Below are 21405 nucleotides of genomic sequence, written 5' to 3'. Positions count from 1 at the left end.
AACTATTTTTCTATTATATACTGTCCATGTTGTTGTCTGCATTATGTACATGCTTACATAACTTTTCTGTTCTTTCTTCTGCCTCCCAGCCCACTTTATGGGCTAGTATTCTCCATATATCTTCAGGTAATTATACACTATTTATTTTGTCTTCATGATCTCTTATAGAGAATTTATCAACACAATTTTATAATGTAAAGTTAAGACATTGCTTTTATGGCACTGTAATACTGATTACATTGATACCTGTTGGTGAAGAAATCTGCTTTGTGGTTCTTATTTAATCACAATTTGAAGTTTTCTTCTAATTAGACTTCGGTACACAGGGGTTGACTGTACACTGGCTCTCCTCCCTGTCTGTGATTTCCCGACCACTATGCCTGTATCTGGTTGGTCTGTAAATATCAGGTCACTGCTGAGCTTTCAAATGGAGGAGACAGGTTATTTACAGAACTGAGGCAGGCAGAGGGGACAGGGAATCACAGACAGGGAGAAGACCCAGTATACAGTCTTGTACCTGTGTACCGCAATCTCATTAGCAGAAAACTTCAAATTGTGATTAAAGAAGAAATACAAAGTGGATTTCTTCACCAAAGCCATCAGTATTACCAGTATTGTAGCGCCATTACAGCCTTGTCTTTACTTTACAATTTGAAATCGTACTGACTGGTTCTCTTTACCTCTCTCTATTCTCCAATCTATCCGTTTTCCTAACCATTCCCTCTGTTATTCTGATTTCCAAAAAAAAATCCTTCTAAATCATACAATATTGTGCTTTTTGCTCTTTTGTCACATAGTGTAGGCAAGCTCTCCAGGTATTAGGTGTGATGTAAACTGAGACCATTGAAAGGTAGGATTACTATGGGAATGGAGTCAGCAGGGGTATATCAGTGAGCATCAGCTCAGAATTAGAATGAGAACACAGTGCCAGACTTTCATGCTGTGCAGAGAGTTGGATTAATTGTGACAGCATTAAAGTTGATTTATATACAACCCAGGGGAGACTGTTGCTGTAAGTAATGTTTGTAGAGAAAAAGAAACTAGAATCAGAAACTGGAAGCAAACATAATAAGTTGATTCAACCGCATAATGAAAAATAATTATCCCTTTTTAATTTGTAATTACAACCACACAGAAGGACTGACAGTGAAAAGAAAGGCTGTTGAAACATTTATTAGATTTATTAAAGTCATGGTGAAACTTCTTCATAAGTGAGGTCTAGTACACAAGAAATTTACAATGTGTTATTTACCTGGATTTAAAGGAAAGAAAGAGTCTTACAAAATATCTATTTCTAAACTGCATGATCCGGAAGAAAATACTAGTCCCAAATACTTTTATAAATGCAATTTACCTTTTTAGCCTTTTGTGTTAATCAAATTACAACAGCCACAACATTTGTAAATGTGATCAAGCATCCATTATATGTTACAGTGAATAGCATAATTTAAAACCAGAACACATCGCAAAAGAAAAGGCTTCTTACAGTTAAGCTGGGTTTACACACTGAGACTTTCTAGCGATCCAACCTGCGATCTCAACCTAGCCGGGATCGCTACAAAGTCTCTGGTGAGCTGTCACTATGGGGAGATAAGGTATGCACACCAGTGACTATGGAAGGGGAATACATGGAATAGCAGAAACTGCTGTGTGAATACTGACATGAAAAATTCAATAGCTATTTGTAAGAATGAAATGTGAAAAATGGAACCTGCATTACTGCCATGAATATATGAATAAAGAGAAATTTAGCTACTGAATTGATCAATGCAGAAGAGCCCCAACACTACGCCAAAGTATTTCTCTACGTTGGGGTCCCTAGCTTGTGTGTGTCCTCTCATGCAGTTAAAAAACTTACCGTGTATGGGACGCTGAGACCCAGGCTATATATGCGTATAATGTGGATTGGCAATAGGTGTGTATGGGGAGGGTTCACAAACGAAAAACTACTAACATTAAGGAATAACGTTTGGAACTCCATTCTATGTCTGAACTGGGTGCAAAAAACCTAAAAAAACATCACTATGGGGAGATAAGGTATGCACACCAGTGACTATGGAAGGGGAATACATGGAATAGCAGAAACTGCTGTGTGAATACTGACATGAAAAATTCAATAGCTATTTGTAAGAATGAAATGTGAAAAATGGAACCTGCATTACTGCCATGAATATATGAATAAAGAGAAATTTAGCTACTGAATTGATCAATGCAGAAGAGCCCCAACACTACGCCAAAGTATTTCTCTACGTTGGGGTCCCTAGCTTGTGTGTGTCCTCTCATGCAGTTAAAAAACTTACCGTGTATGGGACGCTGAGACCCAGGCTATATATGCGTATAATGTGGATTGGCAATAGGTGTGTATGGGGAGGGTTCACAAACGAAAAACTACTAACATTAAGGAATAACGTTTGGAACTCCATTCTATGTCTGAACTGGGTGCAAAAAACCTAAAAAAACATCACTATGGGGAGATAAGGTATGCACACCAGTGACTATGGAAGGGGAATACATGGAATAGCAGAAACTGCTGTGTGAATACTGACATGAAAAATTCAATAGCTATTTGTAAGAATGAAATGTGAAAAATGGAACCTGCATTACTGCCATGAATATATGAATAAAGAGAAATTTAGCTACTGAATTGATCAATGCAGAAGAGCCCCAACACTACGCCAAAGTATTTCTCTACGTTGGGGTCCCTAGCTTGTGTGTGTCCTCTCATGCAGTTAAAAAACTTACCGTGTATGGGACGCTGAGACCCAGGCTATATATGCGTATAATGTGGATTGGCAATAGGTGTGTATGGGGAGGGTTCACAAACGAAAAACTACTAACATTAAGGAATAACGTTTGGAACTCCATTCTATGTCTGAACTGGGTGCAAAAAACCTAAAAAAACATCACTATGGGGAGATAAGGTATGCACACCAGTGACTATGGAAGGGGAATACATGGAATAGCAGAAACTGCTGTGTGAATACTGACATGAAAAATTCAATAGCTATTTGTAAGAATGAAATGTGAAAAATGGAACCTGCATTACTGCCATGAATATATGAATAAAGAGAAATTTAGCTACTGAATTGATCAATGCAGAAGAGCCCCAACACTACGCCAAAGTATTTCTCTACGTTGGGGTCCCTAGCTTGTGTGTGTCCTCTCATGCAGTTAAAAAACTTACCGTGTATGGGACGCTGAGACCCAGGCTATATATGCGTATAATGTGGATTGGCAATAGGTGTGTATGGGGAGGGTTCACAAACGAAAAACTACTAACATTAAGGAATAACGTTTGGAACTCCATTCTATGTCTGAACTGGGTGCAAAAAACCTAAAAAAACATCACTATGGGGAGATAAGGTATGCACACCAGTGACTATGGAAGGGGAATACATGGAATAGCAGAAACTGCTGTGTGAATACTGACATGAAAAATTCAATAGCTATTTGTAAGAATGAAATGTGAAAAATGGAACCTGCATTACTGCCATGAATATATGAATAAAGAGAAATTTAGCTACTGAATTGATCAATGCAGAAGAGCCCCAACACTACGCCAAAGTATTTCTCTACGTTGGGGTCCCTAGCTTGTGTGTGTCCTCTCATGCAGTTAAAAAACTTACCGTGTATGGGACGCTGAGACCCAGGCTATATATGCGTATAATGTGGATTGGCAATAGGTGTGTATGGGGAGGGTTCACAAACGAAAAACTACTAACATTAAGGAATAACGTTTGGAACTCCATTCTATGTCTGAACTGGGTGCAAAAAACCTAAAAAAACATCACTATGGGGAGATAAGGTATGCACACCAGTGACTATGGAAGGGGAATACATGGAATAGCAGAAACTGCTGTGTGAATACTGACATGAAAAATTCAATAGCTATTTGTAAGAATGAAATGTGAAAAATGGAACCTGCATTACTGCCATGAATATATGAATAAAGAGAAATTTAGCTACTGAATTGATCAATGCAGAAGAGCCCCAACACTACGCCAAAGTATTTCTCTACGTTGGGGTCCCTAGCTTGTGTGTGTCCTCTCATGCAGTTAAAAAACTTACCGTGTATGGGACGCTGAGACCCAGGCTATATATGCGTATAATGTGGATTGGCAATAGGTGTGTATGGGGAGGGTTCACAAACGAAAAACTACTAACATTAAGGAATAACGTTTGGAACTCCATTCTATGTCTGAACTGGGTGCAAAAAACCTAAAAAAACATCACTATGGGGAGATAAGGTATGCACACCAGTGACTATGGAAGGGGAATACATGGAATAGCAGAAACTGCTGTGTGAATACTGACATGAAAAATTCAATAGCTATTTGTAAGAATGAAATGTGAAAAATGGAACCTGCATTACTGCCATGAATATATGAATAAAGAGAAATTTAGCTACTGAATTGATCAATGCAGAAGAGCCCCAACACTACGCCAAAGTATTTCTCTACGTTGGGGTCCCTAGCTTGTGTGTGTCCTCTCATGCAGTTAAAAAACTTACCGTGTATGGGACGCTGAGACCCAGGCTATATATGCGTATAATGTGGATTGGCAATAGGTGTGTATGGGGAGGGTTCACAAACGAAAAACTACTAACATTAAGGAATAACGTTTGGAACTCCATTCTATGTCTGAACTGGGTGCAAAAAACCTAAAAAAACATCACTATGGGGAGATAAGGTATGCACACCAGTGACTATGGAAGGGGAATACATGGAATAACAGAAACTGCTGTGTGAATACTGACATGAAAAATTCAATAGCTATTTGTAAGAATGAAATGTGAAAAATGGAACCTGCATTACTGCCATGAATATATGAATAAAGAGAAATTTAGCTACTGAATTGATCAATGCAGAAGAGCCCCAACACTACGCCAAAGTATTTCTCTACATTGGGGTCCCTAGCTTGTGTGTGTCCTCTCATGCAGTTAAAAAACTTACCGTGTATGGGACGCTGAGACCCAGGCTATATATGCGTATAATGTGGATTGGCAATAGGTGTGTATGGGGAGGGTTCACAAACGAAAAACTACTAACATTAAGGAATAACGTTTGGAACTCCATTCTATGTCTGAACTGGGTGCAAAAAACCTAAAAAAACATCACTATGGGGAGATAAGGTATGCACACCAGTGACTATGGAAGGGGAATACATGGAATAGCAGAAACTGCTGTGTGAATACTGACATGAAAAATTCAATAGCTATTTGTAAGAATGAAATGTGAAAAATGGAACCTGCATTACTGCCATGAATATATGAATAAAGAGAAATTTAGCTACTGAATTGATCAATGCAGAAGAGCCCCAACACTACGCCAAAGTTATTCCTTAATGTTAGTAGTTTTTCGTTTGTGAACCCTCCCCAACCACACCTATTGCCAATCCACATTATACGCATATATAGCCTGGGTCTCAGCGTCCCATACACGGTAAGTTTTTTAACTGCATGAGAGGACACACACAAGCTAGGGACCCCAACGTATAGAAATACTTTGGCGTAGTGTTGGGGCTCTTCTGCATTGATCAATTCAGTAGCTAAATTTCTCTTTATTCATATATTCATGGCAGTAATGCAGGTTCCATTTTTCACATTTCATTCTTACAAATAGCTATTGAATTTTTCATGTCAGTATTCACACAGCAGTTTCTGCTATTCCATGTATTCCCCTTCCATAGTCACTGGTGTGCATACCTTATCTCCCCATAGTGATGTTTTTTTAGGTTTTTTGCACCCAGTTCAGACATAGAATGGAGTTCCAAACGTTATTCCTTAATGTTAGTAGTTTTTCGTTTGTGAACCCTCCCCATACACACCTATTGCCAATCCACATTATACGCATATATAGCCTGGGTCTCAGCGTCCCATACACGGTAAGTTTTTTAACTGCATGAGAGGACACACACAAGCTAGGGACCCCAACGTAGAGAAATACTTTGGCGTAGTGTTGGGGCTCTTCTGCATTGATCAATTCAGTAGCTAAATTTCTCTTTATTCATATATTCATGGCAGTAATGCAGGTTCCATTTTTCACATTTCATTCTTACAAATAGCTATTGAATTTTTCATGTCAGTATTCACACAGCAGTTTCTGCTATTCCATGTATTCCCCTTCCATAGTCACTGGTGTGCATACCTTATCTCCCCATAGTGATGTTTTTTTAGGTTTTTTGCACCCAGTTCAGACATAGAATGGAGTTCCAAACGTTATTCCTTAATGTTAGTAGTTTTTCGTTTGTGAACCCTCCCCATACACACCTATTGCCAATCCACATTATACGCATATATAGCCTGGGTCTCAGCGTCCCATACACGGTAAGTTTTTTAACTGCATGAGAGGACACACACAAGCTAGGGACCCCAACGTAGAGAAATACTTTGGCGTAGTGTTGGGGCTCTTCTGCATTGATCAATTCAGTAGCTAAATTTCTCTTTATTCATATATTCATGGCAGTAATGCAGGTTCCATTTTTCACATTTCATTCTTACAAATAGCTATTGAATTTTTCATGTCAGTATTCACACAGCAGTTTCTGCTATTCCATGTATTCCCCTTCCATAGTCACTGGTGTGCATACCTTATCTCCCCATAGTGATGTTTTTTTAGGTTTTTTGCACCCAGTTCAGACATAGAATGGAGTTCCAAACGTTATTCCTTAATGTTAGTAGTTTTTCGTTTGTGAACCCTCCCCATACACACCTATTGCCAATCCACATTATACGCATATATAGCCTGGGTCTCAGCGTCCCATACACGGTAAGTTTTTTAACTGCATGAGAGGACACACACAAGCTAGGGACCCCAACGTAGAGAAATACTTTGGCGTAGTGTTGGGGCTCTTCTGCATTGATCAATTCAGTAGCTAAATTTCTCTTTATTCATATATTCATGGCAGTAATGCAGGTTCCATTTTTCACATTTCATTCTTACAAATAGCTATTGAATTTTTCATGTCAGTATTCACACAGCAGTTTCTGCTATTCCATGTATTCCCCTTCCATAGTCACTGGTGTGCATACCTTATCTCCCCATAGTGATGTTTTTTTAGGTTTTTTGCACCCAGTTCAGACATAGAATGGAGTTCCAAACGTTATTCCTTAATGTTAGTAGTTTTTCGTTTGTGAACCCTCCCCATACACACCTATTGCCAATCCACATTATACGCATATATAGCCTGGGTCTCAGCGTCCCATACACGGTAAGTTTTTTAACTGCATGAGAGGACACACACAAGCTAGGGACCCCAACGTAGAGAAATACTTTGGCGTAGTGTTGGGGCTCTTCTGCATTGATCAATTCAGTAGCTAAATTTCTCTTTATTCATATATTCATGGCAGTAATGCAGGTTCCATTTTTCACATTTCATTCTTACAAATAGCTATTGAATTTTTCATGTCAGTATTCACACAGCAGTTTCTGCTATTCCATGTATTCCCCTTCCATAGTCACTGGTGTGCATACCTTATCTCCCCATAGTGATGTTTTTTTAGGTTTTTTGCACCCAGTTCAGACATAGAATGGAGTTCCAAACGTTATTCCTTAATGTTAGTAGTTTTTCGTTTGTGAACCCTCCCCATACACACCTATTGCCAATCCACATTATACGCATATATAGCCTGGGTCTCAGCGTCCCATACACGGTAAGTTTTTTAACTGCATGAGAGGACACACACAAGCTAGGGACCCCAACATAGAGAAATACTTTGGCGTAGTGTTGGGGCTCTTCTGCATTGATCAATTCAGTAGCTAAATTTCTCTTTATTCATATATTCATGGCAGTAATGCAGGTTCCATTTTTCACATTTCATTCTTACAAATAGCTATTGAATTTTTCATGTCAGTATTCACACAGCAGTTTCTGCTATTCCATGTATTCCCCTTCCATAGTCACTGGTGTGCATACCTTATCTCCCCATAGTGATGTTTTTTTAGGTTTTTTGCACCCAGTTCAGACATAGAATGGAGTTCCAAACGTTATTCCTTAATGTTAGTAGTTTTTCGTTTGTGAACCCTCCCCATACACACCTATTGCCAATCCACATTATACGCATATATAGCCTGGGTCTCAGCGTCCCATACACGGTAAGTTTTTTAACTGCATGAGAGGACACACACAAGCTAGGGACCCCAACGTAGAGAAATACTTTGGCGTAGTGTTGGGGCTCTTCTGCATTGATCAATTCAGTAGCTAAATTTCTCTTTATTCATATATTCATGGCAGTAATGCAGGTTCCATTTTTCACATTTCATTCTTACAAATAGCTATTGAATTTTTCATGTCAGTATTCACACAGCAGTTTCTGCTATTCCATGTATTCCCCTTCCATAGTCACTGGTGTGCATACCTTATCTCCCCATAGTGATGTTTTTTTAGGTTTTTTGCACCCAGTTCAGACATAGAATGGAGTTCCAAACGTTATTCCTTAATGTCTGGTGAGCTGTCAAACAGGCAGACCTGGCCAACGACCTAACAGCGATCCGGACCTACAGAGAGACTAGCTGGTCGTTGGGGACGTGTCAAAAAAGCAGGTGAACTTCACCCGACTTCATTTAATGCCGCGCGGCTCTGTGTGCCGTGTAAATAAATAAATAATGAAAAAATCCGGCGTGCGGTCTCCCCCTATTTTAATACCAGCCAGATAAAGCCATACGGTTGCAGGCTGGTATTCTCAGGATGGGGAGCCCCACGTTATGGGGAGCCCCCCAGCCTAACAATATCAGCCAGCAGACGCCCAGAATTGCCGCATACATTAGATGCGACAGTTCTGGGACTGTACCCGGCTCTTCCCGATTTGCCCTGGTGCGTTGGCAAATCGGGGTAATAAGGAGTTATTGGTAGCCCATAGCTGCCAATAAGTCCTAGATTAATCACGTCAGGCGTCTCCCCGAGATTCCTTCCATGATTAATCTGTAAATTACAGTTAAAAAACACACACACCCGAAAAATCCTTTATTAGAAATAAAAAACACTAACAAATTCCCTCATCACCAATTTATTACCCACAACAAAGCCCTCCATGTCCGGCGTAATCCACGGTCCTCCAGCGTCGCTTCCAGCTCTGCTACATGCAGGTGACAGGAGCAGCAGAAGACACCGCCGCTCCTGTCATCTCCACGCAGCTAATAAGCCGCGGGTAACCTCAGTGACAGCTCAGCTGATTGCGCTACTCACCTCAGTTGCTGTGTGAAGCTGACAGGAGCGGCGGTGTATTCTGCTGCTCCTGTCACCTCCATGCAGCAGAGCTGGATGCGACGCTGGAGGACCGTGGATTATGCCGGACAAGGAGGGCTTTGTTGTGGGTAATAAATTGGTAATGAGGGAATTTGTTAGTGTTTTTTATTTGTAATAAAGGATTTTTCGTTTGTGTGTGTTTTTTAACTGTAATTTACAGATTAATCATGGAAGGTATCTCGGGGTAACGCCTGACATGATTAATCTAGGACTTATTGGCAGGTATGGGCTGCCAATAACTCCTTATTACCCCGATTTGCCAACGCACCAGGGCAAATCGGGAAGAGCCGGGTACAGTCCCAGAACTGTTGCATATAATGTATGCGGCAATTCTGGGCGGCTGCTGACTGATATTGTTAGGCTGGGGGGCTCCCCATAACGTGGAGCTCCCCATCCTGAGAATACCAGCCTGCAGCCGTATGGCTTTATCTGGCTGGAATTAAAATAGGGGGGGACCGCACGCCGGATTTTTTAATTATTTATTTATTTATTTTACTGCACAGTATAGACACGCCCACCGGCTGCTGTGATTGAGTGCAGTGACATAGCTGTCACTCAGCGTGTGGGCATGTCTCACTGCAACCAATCATATTTGCTGGTGGGCGAGGAAAAGCAGGGAATACGAGATTGTTTAACGAGCGGCCGGCTTTTTCAAAAAAGGAAAAGCCGCTGGAGCAGTGTGAATGCCGTGCAGTGCCGCGCCGGGGATCGGTGAGTATGAGAGAGGGGGGGACACTTCAGTCACTCGGGGGATTAGCGGTCACCAGTGAATCCTTCACAGGTGACCGCTAATCAGGACGCTACACAGACAGAGCCGCGGAGTCGCTGTAAAGTCCCCTTTACACACTGAGACTTTCTAGCGATCATGCTGCACAGCGGGAAACAAAGGACCAAAGAATGGTCCTGAACAATTTGTAGCGATCACAACTTCACAGCAGGGGCCAGGTCGCTGATGTGTTTCACACACTGCAATGTCGCTGGGGAGGTCGCTGTAACGTCACAAAACCGGTGACGTTACAGCGATGTCGTTTGCGATGTTGCAGTGTGTAAAGCCACCTTTAGGCAAAAGGTAAAATAAATGGATCTTGGAAGGTGAGAAGGAAAAAAAACAAAATGTGGATTAAGCCTCCATCTCAAAGGGCTTAACAAATAAAAACGTCCATTGAACACAAGCAGAAGAATACAGCAGAACTCTGTAAGCGCTGAGATATATGCAAACATAGAGTATGTGAAATTTAAACTGCATGAATGCTATATAGAGTATACTTTAGAAAATTAAAGGTACTTAGCACACAAGTTAGCCAATTCATGTGCCCATCCAACCGCGGCAAGGTGACCTTTCTTTGATGAAACTCTATCCTCACTTCATGCCTCTCCTGGACTACAGGGGGCTTTACACGCTACAACATCACTAATGCGAACTCGTTGGGGTCACGGAATTGGTGACGCACATCCGGCCGCATTAGCGATGCCGTTGCGTGTGACACCGATGAGCGATTTTGCATCGTTGCAAAAACATGCAAAATCGCTCATCGGTGACATGGGGGTCCATTCTCAAATATCGTTACTGCAGCAGTAACGAGGTTGTTTCTCATTCCTGCGGCAGCACACATCGCTCTGTGTGACACCGCAGGATCGAGGAAGCTCTCCTTACCTGCCTCCCGGCCACAATGCGGAAGGAAGGAGGTGGGCGGAATGTTACGTCCCGCTCATCTCCGCCCCTCCGCTTCTATTGGACGGCCGCTTAGTGACGTCGCTGTGACACTGCACGGACCGCCTCCTTAGAAAGGAGGCGGTTCGCCAGTCACAGCGACGTCGCCGGGCAGGTAAGTATGTGTGACAGGTCTGGGCAATGTTGTGCGGCACGGGCAGTGATTTGCCCGTGTCGCGCAACAGATGGGGGCGGGTACCCACACTAGCGATATCGGGACCGATATCGCAGTGTGTAAACCCCGCTTTAGGGGGGGGCTTTACATGTTGTGACATCGCTACCGATATATCGTCGGGGTCACGTCGTTAGTGATGCACATCTGGTGCTGGTAGCGACATCGCAACATGTAAATCCTAGGTGCGACGATGAACGAGCACAGAACCGTACAATATCGCTGATCTGTGTAACGTCGTTCATTTCCATAATGTCGGTTCGACCGCAGGTACGATGTTGTGTGTCGTCCCTGCAGCTCCACACATCGCTGTGTGTAAACCCGCAGGAGCTATAAACATCTCCTTACCTGTGTACAAATATACAGGCATCTCTCACTGGACTATCTGCACATAAACAATTTAGGGAAGGTCATCTTTATTGACAGCTTCTTTTTAAACATTGTTTCTTTTTACAGTTTTTTTTGTTATAGATTTAGTACTTTATTTGCTTTTCATTACATTTTCCTTTAATTGTCTTAAATATCTCTTCGGCTTTCTTTTTTTCATAAAAGAACCCATAAATTAATGATTGCACACTTCTTTTGCAGTGTTTTTGAAACTGATGTGAACTGGGGCCGTATTTTAATGCTGCTTGGTTTTGGTTATCGGATGGCTGTCTACATTTGGAAAAAAGGACAGCATAAATTTTTAAAGAAAATTGCTCAATGTCTTGCTAGATATTTAGTGGAAAGTCGAATTGCACAATGGATAGCAAGGCAAGGTGGTTGGGTAAGTGAAAAAAAAAAATACATTTTTAGAGGCTTGAGAGATGCAAGGGTTTCCCTTTACTAAATGTAATTCTTCAAAAGGCATTCATTAAAAATGAGCACATCATGCACTGACCTTTTTGGCTTCCTGCTGTTCCTTGGTACTGTTACCCATGTTACTCATTGGTCCTCTCGCTTCCTCTTCTAGCGGAGGACATCCATTGGCAAAGCAACAGTAACATTGCTAGCATTGTTTTTTCCGTCAGAGAGCAATTCCTCTTTTGGCAGAAAATGGCAAGAGACCACTGCAGAAAATCAGCACAGACTGGGGCTGGAAGAAACCGAGTTTTTTGTTTCATTTTGGGACCACCAGGAGACCTTTTGTAGAATTACATTTAGTAGTGGACAGATGCTTCAAGTTGTCTTGAAAACTGGGCCCAGTCTCACAATGCTAGGAATTGAGAGGTAATGATACATTTATGCAGTGCTTTTTTTGTAAAAAAATATTTGCCGGTACGCATCTCTGAGGCGAGGAGCGGGGGGAGGGGGTGCTGTCTGGTGCCAGCGGCTGAGATTGAGGAGCGGGGGGGCATTTGGAACTGTCAGCCGACATCAAAGATTGAGGAGCGGGGGGAGGGGGTGCTGTCATGCTGTCGGGCAGCCGGGAGGTCCTGTGCACGGTTTACCTGTTGAGGTACTGGGCGGCGGAAATCAGCAGGCCCCATACAGCTCCGCCCCCCTGAATATAGTGCCGCCTGAGCAAACTGCTCAACCTGTCCAATGGACGGTGCGGCCCTGTTTCTCATTATTCAGTTTTGTAGTCTGTACGCTAATTTCAATCAAAAACTATTTAATTCAGATTTCAAAAGAAAAAGAAAAAATGACTAATTAATGACTAACGCCAAATTTCAACCAAATTTCCATCAGCCACGACGTCTCGAGGTCGTTCTTTAATGTTTCTGGCAATGGCTGATCGGCGACCTCGAAGTATCCAAGAGTCAACGTACTTTGTTGATGTCACATGTACGGGCCCTTTCAGCTTTCTAAATCCCATAAATACATGCGTTGCTCCCCCTTCATTATGTAATAATATCCCCCATCCTGGTACATATAGTATGTCCCCATCCTGGTGTATATGGGCCGCCAGTCTGGTGTATATGGACCCCCAGCCTGGTGTATATGGGGCCCCGAAATGGGCCCCATTCTGGTGTATATGGACTGCCAACCTGGGTCCCATGCTAGAATATATAGGCTTCCACCCTGGGCCCCATGCTAGTATATATGGGCTCTCATGCTGGTATATATGAGCCCCCAGCATGGGTCCCATCCTGGTGTACATGGGCCACCAGCCTGATGTATATGGGCCTTCAGCCTGGGCCCTGTCTGGTGTATATGGGCCTCCAGCTGGTATATATGGGCTCCCAGCCTGTACCCCATGCTGGTATATGGGCCCCCAGCCTTGGTATAAATGGCCCCTGTTCTGCGTTTTACAAAAAGAAAAAAAATCATATACTCACCTGCTCCATCAGGTCTTGAATGGTGCAGTGCAGGCAGGACATTGCGCGCACAAGACAGCAGAGTCCCAGTGCTGAGTGAAGACGTCACCACGCTGGGACTCTGTGTCCTACGTGTGCGCTGTCATCAGCAGCAGTGCAGTGAGATCATGTCACCTCTGCACTGCCGCATAGGTTAACTATATCGGTGCGCTATGCATGCTGATATAGTTAATGGTATCGCAGCTCTGGTTGGCCCCCTCTGAGCACGGGGCCCGGGGCGGCCGCACTCTCTGCCACCCCACTAGCTACGCTACTGTCCCTGCTCCTTCCATCCTCGATCCCCCTGATCTCTCCATCCTCCACCCCTCTCATCTCTCAATTCTCCATACCCCTGATCTCACTCTATTCCCCCTGCACAACCTGCCGCCCTCTGCATCCCTCTCTCACATACCCTGCACTCCTTCATCTTCTCCAGCTTCTTTTCCACTTGGCAAAACTCCATGGCTCTGCCCACCCGAGTCACATTTACGTGACATCATCGCAGGTCCTGCAGCTCCAGTAGCTGCTCTACTTGTGCCTCCGCTCCACACATAGCTAATTTGTATAGTTTACAAATTAGCCATGTGGACAGAGCCAGAGGTGCTGGCCCTCAGCGCTCTTCAGATTTTCCGGTACGCCGTACCGGCACATACCGCCACAAAAAAAGCACTGCATTTATGAGAGTTTAAAAAATTGGTTAGCAAGCATGCGCAGCCATTTGCATAACTCCCATTAAAGTGATTACTAGAGTTGAGCGCGGTTCGCGGTTCGAGGTTCTCCAGTTCGCGGCTCGAGTGATTTTGGGGGCTGTTCTAGATAGAACTAGAACTCGAGCTTTTTGCTAAAGCTCGATAGTTCTAGATACGTTCGAGAACGGTTCTAGCAGCAAAAAGACAAGCTAATTACTAGCTGGCTTTCCGCTGTAATAGTGTAAGTCACTCTGTGACTCACACTATTATGAAATTTCAGTGTATAGTGTGCGGGAACAGCGCATTCAGATCACTGCTGTATGGATAATGGCGATCGCCATTTTTTTTTTTTTTTCCTTGTCTTCCTTCCCTAAGCGCGCGCGTGTAGTGGGGCGGGCCAGCATGTCAGCTATCCCAGACACACACACAGCTAAGTGTAGAGAAGCTACGGCATGTGTCACATGTCCCTGCATTATAAAAACGAGTATCTGCCCGTCCGGACGCCATTATCTCTTCTGCGTCCTTGGTGCCAAAAAACACCAGTCCTCTGAGTTGTCATCCCAATCAAACTTGCTTTCTCCCAGCTCTGAAGTCTCCATCCGCCCTGCACAGTATGGTGGAACTGAGATGGCTGAGTCTGCAGAGCTGTTCAGTCACACTATAGCCTGGGAATCAGAGGTCTGCTCCCAAGCTACAGTGAGTACAGACCAGGAAATGGTCTGCAGTGATGCCCAGAACCTTTGTGACTTTGATTCAGGCCATGAGGACCAAGTTTCTGAGCATAATGTTGACCCTTTTTCACAAACTGTAACACCTGTTGTTATAGACAATGAGGAACATACTGATGACGATGAGACGCAGATACCAGATTGGGATGACAACTTAAATATTCGGTCAGGGCAAGAAGAGGCTCGGTCTGAGGTTGAGGGGAGTGCAAACACAACAACTGATGAGGAAGTTCTAGATCCCACCTCCTGTCAACCCACAGTCAGGCCCTCGAGGAGGTCAACAGAGACGGTGGAGAAGGATGCAACTGACAACGAAGTTAACTTGCGCCTTCCTGGACAGAGTAGGAGTACTGGTAGTACGTCTACAACTGCATCCTCAGCCACCACTGTGCCTCTGAGCACTAGTCGGGGTGGATCAGCAGGTCGCATGCCCTCTAAGCCTTGCCTAGCCTGGTCCTTTTTTGACATAGCAAAAGATCGCCCAAGTTATGTGATCTGTAAAATTTGTCATGATTCTGTTAGTAGAGGGCAAAACCTCAGCAGTTTGACAACTTCTTCCATGAATCGTCACATGAATAAATATCATATGTCCCTGTGGGAAGCTCACCGTGCTGCAATGCGGCCTAGCGGAGCGAACCATCCACCGCCTGCACCTTCTAGTGCATCCGCGCGCTCTTCATCTTCTAGGACTGTGGGGACAACTGTCACACCTGGTTTTCCACGCACAACTTCCACCACTGTAACCGCAACAGGCAGTTTGCTTGGTAAGTCGTCAGTTGGTTTGAAGGGGAAACATGTACGTGTGTACAGCTCTCTCAGACATTGATAGCACCAACGTTGGATGAAGGCGACATCATGTCTACGCCTGCACTTTCCTCCCAAAGCTGCATTTTTCCAGGGACACCCTACTCAACAGCGTCTACACACAGCAGCCAGATCTGTCACTCAGATGTGGACAAATAAAAGGCCATTTTCTGCGACCCATGACAAAGCTAAGAGGTTGACTTTATCCCTCTGTAAGCTCTTGGCTACCGAAATGCTGCCTTTCCGCCTGGTGGACACACAGGATTTTAGAGACCTTGTGTCTGTCGCTGTGCCCCAGTACCAGATGCCCAGTCGCCACTACTTCTCTAAGAAAGGTGTGCCCGCGCTACACCAGCATGTCGCACACAACATCACCGCTTCCTTGAGAAACTCTGTGTGTCAACGGGTGCATTTCACCACCGATACTTGGACCAGTAAGCATGGACAGGGACGTTACATGTCGCTGACTGGGCACTGGGTAACTATGGTGATAGATGGTGAAGGGTCTGCTGCACAAGTCTTGCCGTCCCCACGACTTGTGTGTCAATCCTCTGTCTGTCCAAGTTCCGCCACTGCTTCCGCCTCCTCCACCTCATCTGGGTCCTCCACCTCCGCCCCAAGCCTGCCTGGTCAGGCCACCAGCGTTCTCACTGCGCAGAAGGAATCACGCACCCCTCATTACTATGCTGGCAGCAGAGCGCAACGGCATCAGGCGGTCTTTAGCTTGACATGTCTTGGGAATAGGAGTCACACAGCTGAGGAGTTGTGGTCAGCTCTGCTGTCCGAGTTTAATAAATGGTTGTCTCCACTCAACCTGCAGCCTGGTAAGGCCGTGTGCGACAATGCTGCAAACCTGGGTGCGGCCCTTCGCCTGGGCAAGGTGACATACGTGCCTTGTATGGCTCACGTGTTGAACCTTGTTGTCCAGCAATTTTTAACACACTATCCCGGCCTAGATGGCCTTCTGACCAGGGCACGAAAACTGTCTGCTCACTTCCGCCGTTCAACCGCCGCAGCTGAGCGACTTGCATTGCTCCAAAAGTCTTTCGGCCTGCCGGTTCATCGCCTGAAATGCGATGTGGCGACACGCTAGAATTCGACTCTCCACATGTTACAGCGACTGTGGCAGCACCGCCGAACCCTGGTGCAATACGTCATGACGTATAGCCTGGGCCAACGAGATGCAGAGGTGGGGCAGATCACCCTGATGGAGTGGTCTCAGATCAAGGACATGGCGACGAATATGTTTAGCGCTGACAATGCCATTATCAGCATGACAATTCCAGTCATTTACATGCTGGAGCACACGCTAAACACTATTCGGAGTCAGGGGGTGAGACAACAGGAAGGGGAGGAACTACAGGAGGATTCATATGCGCAAGACACAACAACATCACCAAGGTTCAGACGTTCATCCTCACCAACGCGGCAGGCATGGGACCATGGGGGACAGGGATCAACAAGGGCGCATGGTAGCAGGCGAAATGTTGAGGAAGGTGCAAGAGAACATGAAGAAATGGAGGACGAACTGTCCATGGACATGGAAGACTCAGCGGATGAGGGAGACCTTGGTCAAATTTCAGTTGAAAGAGGTTGGGGGGAGATGTCAGAGGAAGAAAGAACGGTTAGCACCTCTATGCCACAAACACAGCGTGGACTTGGTCCGCATGGCTGCGCAAGACACATGAGCGCCTTCTTGCTGCACTACCTCCAACATGACCCTCGTATTGTCAAAATTAGAAGTGATGATGACTACTGGCTTGCCACACTATTAGATCCCCGGTACAAGTCCAAATTTTGTGACATAATTCCAGCCATAGAAAGGGACGCACGTATGCAGGAGTATCAGCAGAAGCTGTTACTCGATCTTAGCTCGGCTTTTCCACCAAACAACCGTGCAGGTGCAGGGAGTGAATCTCCCAGTTGTAACTTGACAAACATGGGACGGTCTCGTCATCTTCAACAGTCTACCCGTACCAGTAGCACCGTATCTGGTGCTGGTAACAGCAATTTTATTGAATCTTTTCATAATTTTTTTAGACCGTCCTTTGCAAGGCCACCAGAGACAACAAGTCTGACACAAAGTGAACGGCTGGAGAGGATGATACAGGAGTATCTCCAAATGAACATTGATGCCATGACTTTGCAAATGGAGCCTTGCTCATTTTGGGCTTCAAATCTTGAAAAATGTCTAGAGCTCTCAACTTACGCCTTGGAGATTTTGTCGTGTCCAGCTGCCAGCGTTGTCTCTGAACGTGTCTTCAGTGCTGCTGGGTGTGTGCTGACAGATAAGCGCACGCGTCTGTCCAGTGACAATGTGGACAGACTAACGTTCATCAAAATGAACAAGTCATGGATCCACAAGGAATTTACTACCCCTGTGTCATCCTGGGGAGAGTAAATGCTTGTGGATTTGGAATGTGCTTGATGCAAATCAAAACATCCTGTTTGCAACTAGGGCACAAGTGCTGCCACTGATGGGGTGTCTGTGGGGCCCAATTTTTGGAAAAAAGGGAGACTCCGCTTGGAGTAACCCTTGCTTGCCGTGTTTTTTAAAAGGAGCCAAGATGAACAAGTCATGGTTCAGCAAAGACTTTGCTACCTACCCCGGTGTCATCCTGGGGACGGTTAAGGATGGCATATTTTTGAATGTGCTTGATGCAAATCTAGCTGTGAAGTGTACAAGTGGGGCACAAGTGCTGCCACTGAAGGGGTGGGTGTGTGTGGGGCCCAATTTTTGGAAAAAAGGGAGACTCCGCTTGGAGTAACCTTTGCTTACAGTGTTTTTAAAAAGGAGCCAAGATGAACAGAGCTGGGATCAGGAAAGACTTTGCTGCCTACCCCGGTGTCATCCTGGGGACGGTTAAGGATGGCGTATTTTTGAATGTGCTTGATGCAAATCTAGCTGTGAAGTGTACAACTGGGACACAAGTTCTGCCACTGAAGGGGTGGGTGTGTGTGGGGCACAATTTTTTGAAAAAAGGGAGACTCCGCTTGGAGTCACCTTGCGGTGTTTTACATGATTTTAGAAGGGCGTGCCATGCCTATATCTGTGTATCCTCCTCTTTTTCCTTGTCCAGCTCTTTTGTTTTCGCATGAGTATATGTCCTTGTCACTTTCCCATGTGTTTGTGTTGTGTTGTGAGTTGTTTGTCACCTTTTGGATACCTTTGAGGGTGTTTTCTAGGTGTTTTTATGTGTTTGTGATTGCCTGCCATTGTTTCCTATGCGGTTCGAGTTCGGTTCGTCAAACGTTCGACGAACTGAACTCGAACGAGACCTCCGTTCGACGAACCGAACTCGAGCCGAACCACGACCGGTTCGCTCATCTCTAGTGATTACATGGAGGCCATGTTTTTGCTGCCATTTCTCTATTCCTGGTGGCACTACATGGGTGCCTGATTCTCAAGGTATGTTTCTGTCTCAAAGGAGGTGTCTTTTCTTAAAAAAACATTTTTTTGGATTTTCTTAAAATTTTAAAGATGGTATACCCCCTTTAAGGGAATCTGTCGCCAGTTTTTTCCCATATAAAGTCCGGCCAAAACCTGTTTGCACTTATATACAGCATTCTACATTGCTGTTTATAAGTCACCATGACGCTCTGCATAGCATAAAAAAACACCTTTAATTATACTCACCTATGGAGTTGTCTGGTCCTGGTCATGACCCTTTTCTGCCAGAAGATGCAGTTTTGGGTGCAGAAAACTATGACACCAAATAGTCCATGTGTGCTCATACCCCAAGTGTGGTCCTTTTTGAATGTCACTTTTTGATTGATGTTTACCACCGTCATCGTCATTAAACATTGTCTGCTCATAGAGCCCCACAGCTAAAATTTATTTTTCATGAAATTGTAAAGAATGTGTATTGTAATATTTAGCTGACGATATATAATGTATTTTTCTCGTTCTTTTAGTCCCCACATTTAGACTTAATCTTTTCCCTTTATTCTGTTCTTATTTTTAGGCTGCTGTCCTTAAACTAACAAATGACAGTATCAAATATGTGCTCATGGCATTGGGTGTGGTTCTGATCCTGCAATTTGTGATGCGCCGCTTATCGTCACTTGACCGCTGAGGAACGGACACATTTGTGGTAGTATGTTTCTACATCATTCAGGTGCATGGCAGAAAATGTTGCTGGAGCCATGAGGACTCTTAATTTGTGAATACCTTTTTTTTTTTTTAACCCAATATTAGTTATGGGTTAATTTTTAAAGACTTTCTAGATTTTATACATGAGTTGCAGTATGTTGGCACTTTTATTTTAAACACCAACCCTTACCGTAGACGAGCATTGAGGAGCCAATTTATAACTTTCTTCTGTTACATTCTCAGGGAATAAAGGGTAAATTGTTATGGTGTATCTTGAATATATTCATGCTTCAATAAATGTGCCTTTCTAATATCTTCTAGTATTTTTGTATTATTCTTTAGCATAGCAATGAAAGAATTGTGCACGGACATTAAAGACTTCACAGCCAATGTTCAGAGCATCAAGAACTATCCACAGGCTCAGTGCCTCTCTATTGTGTACCTCTGGCCTAATCTGAAAATTCTCAATCTTTCATATAATTAACATGAACTTATATTAAAATATTTAGCAGTCGCCATTTTTCCCTATTTTCTGGTCCTGTTATTGGTCGTGACTTCAAATTAGACTAGCCGGAACGCAGGGGTTTATACTGTATGTGAAATAGAAGACGCTTACACAATATAAGTCTGTCGATCCTGGTTCATAGCTTCTAGGCCTAAATTAGTGGAAGTAGAACCACATCACACAGAAAAGGAGAGTGGTCATGTGACCCAGAAGAGGACCAGAGTGGGGCTGAACACACATGATGACGGCGATTGGTACAGTAAGTATTTTAATATATCCACACTGCATTAATAAACCTATTTAGAAAGGTTTATGGGATGACATTTTTTAGGGATGACTTTCTTAAATATACAAGATAGACATAAAGCAAATAAATTCAACACTTGAAATTTTACTGAGCACAACTGTAAACACATTGGAACAAAATGCACAATCCATTTAACAAGCTCAATATGCGTGATGGTTCAACCACTCCATGACATTGGACGTCTTAGTATGTCCTATTTTGCAGTGTGTTCCCGCAAATGGATATACCAGTATGTCCAGGCGATTGTGCGGGCACAGGAGCTGGCCCCACTCAATTGATGCCAGGTGTTGCAGCCAAAGCCGGTGCCTGCATCACCACTGACTGTTTAAACGCCTCACTGCTGTGATCAATAGTAATTATTAGTTGTTCGGAGAGTAAAGCTGGTGTCACACTAAGCGACAGCGACAACGACGTCGCTGTTACGTCACCATTTTCGGTGACGTAACAGCGACCTTGTAAGTCGCTGTTATGATCGCTGCTTAGCTGTCAAACACAGCAGAAGCAGCGATCATAACGTCGCTGTGCTACATGTGCAGAGAGCAGGGAGCCGCGCTTAGCGCTGGCTCCTTGCTCTCCTAGGTACAGTACACATCGGGTTAATTAACCCGATGTGTGCTGCAGCTACATGTCACAGTGCAGAGAGCAAGGAGCCGCGCGCACTGCTTAGCGCTGGCTCCTTGCTCTCCTTGCTACAGTATACATAGGGTTAATTACCCGATGCATACTGCAGCCACATGTCACAGTGCAGGAGCCGGCACTGGCAGCTGCGGTAAGCTGTAACCAGCGTAAACATCGGGTAACCAGGGAAAGGTCTTCCCTTGGTTACCCGATGTTTACGCTGGTTACAGCTTACCGCAGCTGCCAGTGCCGG

The 21405-nt window shown here is 44.2% G+C and overlaps 1 protein-coding gene across 3 annotated transcripts in view; it reads left to right on the top strand.

The window, feature by feature from the left end:
- Positions 1–20035, top strand: part of BAK1 (BCL2 antagonist/killer 1) — a 96581-nt gene extending 76546 nt beyond the window's left edge. For 2 of the 3 annotated variants that reach the window (XM_075333843.1, XM_075333844.1), the window contains exons 5-6: positions 11715–11895; positions 19595–20035. In XM_075333843.1, the coding sequence (XP_075189958.1) occupies positions 11715–11895; positions 19595–19705 (292 nt within the window). In that variant the 3' untranslated portion in view covers positions 19706–20035. Of the gene's footprint in view, positions 1–89; positions 127–11714; positions 11896–19594 lie in introns of those variants that run through there. The other variant, XM_075333845.1, reaches the window with a different exon arrangement.
- Positions 20036–21405: the final 1370 nt, after the last annotated feature.

The sequence above is a fragment of the Anomaloglossus baeobatrachus genome, chromosome 2 (genome assembly GCF_048569485.1).
Source record: "Anomaloglossus baeobatrachus isolate aAnoBae1 chromosome 2, aAnoBae1.hap1, whole genome shotgun sequence".
In the NCBI taxonomy this organism is placed as follows: Eukaryota; Metazoa; Chordata; class Amphibia; order Anura; family Aromobatidae; genus Anomaloglossus; species Anomaloglossus baeobatrachus.
Note: the sequence above shows the minus strand (reverse complement) of the source record. Positions and strands in the feature narration are given on the sequence as shown.